The sequence below is a fragment of the Coturnix japonica genome, unplaced genomic scaffold (assembly GCF_054131305.1).
Source record: "Coturnix japonica strain WE unplaced genomic scaffold, WE-NBRP24 Scf218, whole genome shotgun sequence".
NCBI classification, from domain to species: Eukaryota; Metazoa; Chordata; class Aves; order Galliformes; family Phasianidae; genus Coturnix; species Coturnix japonica.
This window is the reverse complement of record NW_028189121.1, coordinates 29,289-37,622: the sequence shown is the minus strand read 5'-3', so window position 1 is coordinate 37,622 and position 8,334 is coordinate 29,289. Positions and strand designations below refer to the sequence as shown.

Genomic DNA, 8,334 nt, shown 5'->3' with positions numbered 1-8,334 from the left:
TAAGTGGGGCTGAGACCCATAAGTGGGGATCTGACTCACAAAGACTGACCCATAAGTGGGGCTCTGCCCCATAAGTGGGGCACTGCCCCATAGCGCTGCCCCATAGCAACACTCCATGATGCTGCCCCACAACGTCACCCCTTATGGACTGACCCATAAGTGGGGCTGTGACCCATAACCGGGGCTCTGCCCCATAAGTAGGGCATTGATCCAATAAGGCTGACCCATAAGTGGGGCTGTGACCCATAACCGGGGCTCTGCCCCATAAGTAGGGCATTGACCATGAAGGCTGACCCATAAGTGGGGCTGTGACCCATAACCGGGGCTCTGCCCCATAAGTAGGGCATTGGTCCACAAAGGCTGCCCCATAAGTGGGGCTGTGACCCCCAAGTGGGGCTGAGACCCCCAAGTGTGGCTGTGCCCCATAAGTACGTGAAGCTCTACCCCATAAGTGGGGCACTGCCCCATAGCGACACTCCATGGCTCTGCCCCACAGTGTCGTTCCCCCCCCCCCCGGACTGACCCATAAGTGTGGCTGTGACCCCAAGTATGTGAAGCTCTGCCCCATAAGTGGGGCACTGCCCCATAGTGACACTCCACGGCTCTGCCCCATAGCGCTGCCCCACAAGTGGATGGTGGGCCCACAGGAGGAGACAGATGGATGGACCCACGGACTGACCCACAAGTGGAGCCCTGCCCCATAAGTAGGACTGTGACCCACAAGTGGACCTGTGACCCATAAGTGGAGCCCTGACCCATAAGTGGAGCCCTGACCCATAAATGGACCTGTGACCCACAAGTGGGGCTGAGACCCATAAGTGGGGTTGTGACCCACAAGTGAAGCCCTGCCCCATAAGTGGACCTGCGACCCACAAGTGGAACCCTGACCCATAAATGGACCTGTGACCCACAAGTGGGGGCCCTGACCCACAAGTGAAGCCCTGCCCCATAAGTAGGCTGTGACCCACAAGTGGGGCTGTGACCCATAAGTAGGTTCTGCTCCATAAGTGGACCTGTGACCCATAGGTGTGGCTCTGACCCACAAGTGGAACCCTGCCCCATAAGTAGGGCTGCGACCCATAAGTAAGGTTCTGCCCCATAAGTAGGGCTGTGACCCACAAGTGGAATCCTGCCCCATAAGTGGACTGTGACCCACAAGTGGATTTGTGACCCATAAGTGGGTCCTGCCCCATAAGTGGGGCAGTGACGTCACGTGTCGTTGTGGGGGCGGGGCGGTGACGTCACGTGTTGCCATGTGGGGGCGGGGCGACATTGGGGCCAAATCGCTTGGAATAAAACGGAAGTGCCGCTGTGACGTCATCATGTTGGTCGGGCGGGGGTTGATGACGTCATCAAGGCGCGACGACTCCATCCGGGCGGGCTCCATGTCCCTCTATGGGCTCTCTGGGTTGATGACGTCATCCCTTTTTGGCAGCCGCCCATTGGCTGCCCGTTTCCCTCCATTGCCTTTCTCCGCTCCCCATTGGCTCTCCGTGTTCCCGCCATGGGCTCGCTATGTGCAGGCCTCTTAAAGCGGCAATGCCACGGGTGGGCCCCACCAAATGAAACCTGCCATTTTTTTGCCCCCAAATCCCATTTTATTGCACTTTCGCTCCCGGTATCGTCGAACCGAACCGGAATCACGTGTCAGCCAACCGCAACAACGGACCGGAAGTGGTGGGGATGCTGTAAAGAGGGTTAAAACATCCGGTGTCACGGTGGGGTCGAAGGTCAAGGGTTGATAGGGGGGAGGTTAAAGGTGAAAGGTCACCTCCGGAGCAGCTCGGCGCCCAGCAGGTCCAGCAGGACGTAACGGAGCCCCAATGTAGGCCGCGACCTGCGCTGCCCCAGCTCGGCCTGGAGAACCTCACGGTGACGGGAACGGCGGACAACAGACAGCAACTGCTTCCGGCCTAGGGCGGAAGTGGGAGAGGTCACGTGATGGAAACAAGATGGCGGCGCACTGCGGTGGTATGAGGGATAGGTGGCCAAGATGGCGGCGCGGGAGGGGTAACAATAGTCACGTGGGGGGTGGTCACGTGATAAGGGGGCACGTCCCAAGATGTTGGCGCGGGAGGGTTAGCAATAGTCACGTGGGTATGAATGATCACGTGATCGGGGGGTGGGGGGTAGTTTCCAAGATGGCGGCGCGAGAGGGTTAACAATAGTCACGTGGGTATGAATGATCACGTGATCGGGGGGTATCTTCCAAGATGGCGGCGGGGACTGTAAGCGGGTGGGGTGGCAAGGTTCACGTGTGGGATGGTCACGTGATAAGGGGTAGGGTAACAAGATGGCGGCGCCGTGCTGGTGGTAGGTACCAAGATGGCGGCGCCGTGGTGGCAGAGGTAGGAGGTAGCCAAGATGGCGGCGCAGGAGGGGTAACAATAGTCACGTGGGGGGGTGGTCACGTGATAAGGGGGCACGTCCCAAGATGTTGGGGGGAAGGTACCAAGATGGCGGCGCGGGAGGGTTAGCAATAGTCACGTGGGTATGGATGATCACGTGATCGGGGGGGGGGGGTTTGTGGTGGTTTCCAAGATGGCGGCGCGGGAGTGGTAACAACGGTCACGTGATCAGGGGGTAGTTTCCAAGATGGCGGCACCGTGGTAGTGGTACCAAGATGGCGGCGCGGGAGGGGTGACAAAGGTCACGTGGGTATGATCACGTGATCGGGGGGTATTTTCCAAGATGGCGGCTCGGCCCGTACCCTTAAGAAGTGCCCGGATGAAGCGGCCGGTTCCCGGTAACGCCAACCACCAACTTCCGGCGTCCCGAACCGTCAGCAGCCCCGCGGCCACCAGCTGCCTGCAAATGGGGGGGGGGTCCCCATAGGGCCCCATTAGGACCCCATAGGACCCCATTAGGACCCATTAGGATCCCATTAGGACCCCATAGGACCCCATTAGGACCCATTAGGATCCCATTAGGACCCCATAAAACCCCATAGGAACCCATAGGACCCATAGGGCCCCATTATGACCCCATAGGACCCCATAGGGCCACCATAGGACACCATAGGACCCCATAGGACCCCCATAGGACCCCATAGGGCCACCATAGGACCCCATAGGACACCATAGGACCCCATAGGACCCCCATAGGACACCATAGGACCCCCATAGGACACCATAGGACCCCATAGGACCCCATAGCACCCCATAGGACCTCCATATGACACCATAAGACCCCATAGGACCCCCATAGGACACCATAGGACCCCATAGGACCCCCAAGTCCCCCATAGGATCCCATAGGACCCCATAGAACCCCCATAGGATCCCATAGGACCCCCATAGGACACCATAGGACCCCCATAGGATCCCATAAGACCCCATAGGACCCCCATAGGACACCATAGGATCCCATAGGACACCATAGGACCCCCATAGGACATCATAGGACCCCCATAGGACCCCATAGGACCCCCATAGGATCCCATAGGACCCCATAGGTCCCCATAGGACCCCATAGGACCCCATAGGACCCCCGAAGTCCCCCATAGGATCCCATAGGACCCCATAGAACCCCCATAGGAACCCATAGAAACCCCATAGGTCTTCCATAGGACACCATAGGACCCCATAGGACCCCCATAGGACACCATAGGACCCCCATAGGACACCATAGAACCCCATAGGATCCCATAGGACACCATAGGACCCCATAGAACCCCCATAGAATCCCATAAGACCCCATAGGACCCCACAGGACCCCCATAGGACACCATAGGACCCCCATAGGATCCCATAGGACACCATAGGACACCATAGGACCCCCATAGGATCCCATAAGACCTCATAGGACCCCATTATGACCCCATAGGACCCCCATAGGACCCCATTATGACCCCATAGGACCCCCATAGGACACCATAGGACCCCCATAGGACACCATAAGACCCCCATAGGATCCCATAAGACCCCATAGGACCCCCATAGGACCCCATAGGACCCCCCAAGTCCCCCATAGGATCCCATAGGACCCCATAGAACCCCCATAGGATCCCATAAGACCCCATAGGACCCCCATAGGACACCATAGGACCCCCATAGGACCCCATAGGACTCCATAGGACCCCATAGGACCCCCATAGGACACCATAGGACCCCATAGAACCCCCATAGGATCCCATAAGACCCAATAGGATCCCATAGGACCCCATTAGGACCCCCCTATGACCCCCATAGGACCCCATAGGGTCCCATTAAAACCCCATAGGAACTCATAGGACCCCATAGGACCCCATTAGGACCCCACAGTACCCCATAGGACCCATTAGGACCCCATTAGGACTCCATAGGACCCCATTAGGACCCCATAGGAATCCAGAGGACCCCATAGTACCCCATTAGGACCCCATAGGACCCCATAGGACCCATTAGGAGCCCATTAGGACTCCATAGGACCCATTAGGACCCCATAGGACCCCATAGGACACCATAGGACCCCCATAGGACCCCATAGGACCCCCCTATGACCCCCATAGGACCCCATAGGGTCCCATTAAAACCCCATAGGACCTCATAGGACCCCATAGGACCCCCATAGGATCCCATAGGACCCCACAGGACCCCATTATGACCCCATAGGACCCCCATAAGACCCCACAGGACCCCCATAGGACACCATAGGTCCCCATAGGACCCCCATAGAACCCCATAGGACCACCATAGGACCCCATAAGACCACACAGGACCCCATTATGACCCCATAGGACCCCATTATGACCCCCATAGGATCCCATAAGACCCCATAGGACCCCCATAGGATCCCATAGGACCCCATAGGACCCCCATAGGACACCATAGGACCCCATAGAACCCCCATAGGATCCCATAAGACCCAATAGGACCCCCATAGGACCCCATTATGACCCCATAGGACCCCATAGGGCCACCATAGGACCCCATAGGACCCCATAGGACACCATAGGACACCATAGGACCCCATAGGACCACCATAGAACCCCATAAGACCCCACAGGACCCCATTATGACCCCATAGGACCCCCATAGGACACCATAGGACCCCCATAGGACCCCATAGCACCCCATAGGACCCCCATATGACACCATAAGACCCCATAGGACACCATAGGACCCCATAGGACCCCATTGAGCCCCATTACGTGACGTGCTGGTCATTGAGCCCCATGTTTTGCAGCTGTTCCCTTTGGAAGCTGAGCAGCCGAGGAGCCTCATTGAGGAAACGTTGAACCAATGGGGCACATGGGGAGTCGGACACGGCACGGAGCACCTGGGGTCAAAGGGCAAGGGGTCAAGAGGTCAAGAGGTCAAGGGGTTGAGGTCATAGGTCAGGCGGGGTGAGAGGTCAGAGGGGCACGAGGGGGAAAGGGGGGTCAGAGGTCAAGGAGTCGAGGTCACAGCTGGGGTCAGAGGTCAGGGGTGAGAGGTCAGGAGGGGTGAAAACTGAGGTGTGGGTGGGGTCAGAGGGACCCCATAGGACCCCCATAGGACCCCATAGGATCCCATAGGACCCCCATAGGACCCCCATAGGACCCCCATAGGACCCCATAGGACCCCATAGGATCCCATAGGACCCCATTTACCACCACAGGACCCCATAGGACCCATTAGGTCCCCATACGATCCCCATAGAACCCATTAGGACCCCATAGGACCCCATAGGTCCCCCTTAGGACCCCATAGCACCCCATAGGACCCCCATAGGACCCCATAGGACCCCATTTACCCCCATAGGACACCATAGGACCCCCATAGGACCCCATTTACCACCATAGGACCCCATAGGACCCATTAGGTCCATATACGATCCCCATAGAACCCATTAGGACCCCATAGGACCCCCTTAGGACCCCATAGCACCCCATAGGACCCCCATATGACACCATAAGACCCCATAGGACCCCCATAGGACACCATAGGACCCCCTGGACTCCCCTAAGACCCCCATAGGATCCCATAGGACCCCCATAGGATCCCATAGGACCCCCATAGGACATCATAGGACCCCCATAGGACCCCCATAAGACCCCCATAAGACCCCATAGGACCCCATAGGACCCCCATAGGACCCCATTTACCCCCATAGGACCCCCATAGGACCCCATTTACCACCACAGGACCCCATAGGACCCATTAGGTCCCCATACGATCCCCATAGAACCCATTAGGACCCCATAGGACCCCATAGGTCCCCCTTAGGACCCCATAGCACCCCATAGGACCCCCATATGACACCATAAGACCTCATAGGACCCCCATAGGACACCACAGGACCCCCTGGACCCCCCTAAGACCCCCATAGGATCCCATAGGACCCCCATAGGATCCCATAGGACCCCCATAGGACATCATAGGATCCCATAGGACCCCCATAAGACCCCATAGGACCCCATAGGACACCATAGGACCCACATAGGACCCTCATAGGACCCCATAGGACCCCCATAGGACCCCATTTACCCCCATAGGACCCCCATAGGACCCCATTCAGAGGTCAAAGCTGGGGTCAGAGGTCAGAGTTAGAGGTCACGGTAGGGGTCAGGGCCGGGGTCAGAGGTCACATGGGTGGGGCTTTGGGTCAGCGTGAATGATGGAGGTGGGCGGTCACAGATCAGGGTATGGGGTCAGAGGTCAGGGCAGGGGTCAGAGGTCAGATCAAGGGTCAAAGGTCACAGTTCATGACCTCACCGCTTCCCGGAAGTCCTCATCCCTGATAACGGCCACCGTGTCGCTCCCCAGCCCGAGCTGCAGCAACCGGATGCGGCCCTCGGCCTGCAAGCGGCCCTACCCGGAAGTAAGGGGAGATTCAAAGCGTCACTTCCGGCGCGAATTGATGACGCCATCACATCCGCGCCCACCCACTGGGGGGGTTAATGGCGTTGTTTCCGTCGCACGTTGATGACGTCATCACAGCTGCGCCCACCCACCACGCACCCCTGAGTTCTGTGTGTGTGTGGGGGGGGGGGAATGATGGCGCCGCTTCCGTCGCGCGTTGATGACGTCATCACAGCTGCGCCCACCCACCACGCGCCCCTGAGTTGCGGGGGGGGGGAGGGGGGAAATAATGGCGCCGCTTCAGTCGCGCTTTGATGACGTCATCACCCCCGCGCCCACCTACCAGGTGCCGATCTACCGCCGTTCTATCCCCGGCCAAACCATAGAGTTGATGTCGGAGGACCAGAGCGGGCAGCTCCGACCAACGAGACGGGAAAAGCGCCGCCGCTTCCTGTAGAGCCGCCTCCACCGCTTCCGGGCCAGGACGACGCTTCACCGCCCCGCCACAACGACGCCGGGCCGCCATGATGGATGGGTGGGGAAGGGCGACTTCCGCTTCCGGGTTGGGGCGCTTGGTGATGACGTCAGAATGCGGCGCGTGGTGATGACGATGCGGTGGTGTCGGTGCGCATGCACGGTGGTGGGAGAGCAGCTATGGGTGCTATGGCGGGGGTGGGGTTATGGGGCAGGGATGGGATTATAGGGCAGCTATGGGGCAAGGATGGAGCTATGGGGCACAGATGGGGTTATGGGGTTGTTATGGGGCAGCTGTGGGGCAGGGATGGGGTTGTTATGGGGCAGGGTTAGAGCTATGGGGCACAGATGGGGTTATGAGGCACTTGTGGGGCAGCTATGGGGCACAGATGGGGTTATGGGGTTGTTATGGGGCAGCGATGGGGTTGTTATGGGGCAGCTATGGGGCACAGATGGGGTTATGAGGCACTTGTGGGGCAGCTATGGGGCACAGATGGGGTTATGGGGTTGTTATGGGGCAGCTATGGGGCACAGATGGGGTTATGAGGCACTTGTGGGGCAGCTATGGGGCACAGATGGGGTTATGGGGTTGTAATGGGGCAGCTATGGGGCACAGATGGGGTTATGAGGCACTTGTGGGGCAGCTATGGGGCACAGATGGGGTTATGGGGTTGTAATGGGGCAGCTATGGGGCAGGGATGGGGTTGTTATGGGGCAGCTATGGGGCACAGATAGGATTATGGGGCACTTGTGGGGCTATGGGGCAGCTATGGGGCTGGGATGTGGTTATAGGGCAGCTATGGGGCTGGGATTAGGGTTATGGGGCACTGCAGGATCCATGGGGCAGCTATGGGGTTATGGGGCACTGTGGGGTTATGGGGCAGTAATGGGGTTATGGGGCACTATGGGATCTATGGGGCAGTTACGGGGTTATGGGGCACTGGGATCTATGGGGCAGATATGGGGTTATGGGGCTGGTATGGGGTTATGGGGCACTGCAGGATCCATGGGGCAGCTATGGGGTTATGGGGCACTGGGATCTATGGGGCACTGTGGGGTTATGGGGCAGCTATGGGGTTATGGGGCACTGGGATCT

General features: G+C 58.6%; 1 protein-coding gene across 1 annotated transcript; it reads right to left on the bottom strand.

Annotated features, from left to right (window-relative positions):
• Nucleotides 1-1,575: 1,575 nt before the first annotated feature.
• LOC146750968 (winged helix repair factor 1-like) lies at nucleotides 1,576-7,319 on the bottom strand. The gene is made up of 6 exons (XM_085535897.1): nucleotides 7,108-7,319; nucleotides 6,678-6,773; nucleotides 5,132-5,259; nucleotides 2,711-2,808; nucleotides 1,772-1,913; nucleotides 1,576-1,686 (listed from the first exon to the last, which is right to left on the bottom strand). The coding sequence occupies exons 1-6, from the start codon at nucleotides 7,288-7,290 to the stop codon at nucleotides 1,641-1,643; spliced, it is 693 nt and encodes a 230-aa protein (XP_085392023.1). The 5' UTR covers nucleotides 7,291-7,319; the 3' UTR covers nucleotides 1,576-1,640.
• Between the last annotated feature and the right edge of the window lie 1,015 nt (nucleotides 7,320-8,334).

What these genes read in the sequence shown, in the direction of transcription:
- LOC146750968 (XM_085535897.1), bottom strand. Translation starts at nt 7,290, where the DNA reads ATGGCGGCCCGGCGTCGTTGTGGCGGGGCGGTGAAGCGTCGTCCTGGC. An exon ending in CGGCGGTAGATCGGCACCTG is followed by an intron (nt 6,774 to 7,107) that starts GTAGGTGGGCGC and finishes ACTTCCGGGTAG; the next exon opens with GGCCGCTTGCAGGCCGAGGG. An exon ending in GGCGCCGAGCTGCTCCGGAG is followed by an intron (nt 1,687 to 1,771) that starts GTGACCTTTCAC and finishes CCCTCTTTACAG; the next exon opens with CATCCCCACCACTTCCGGTC.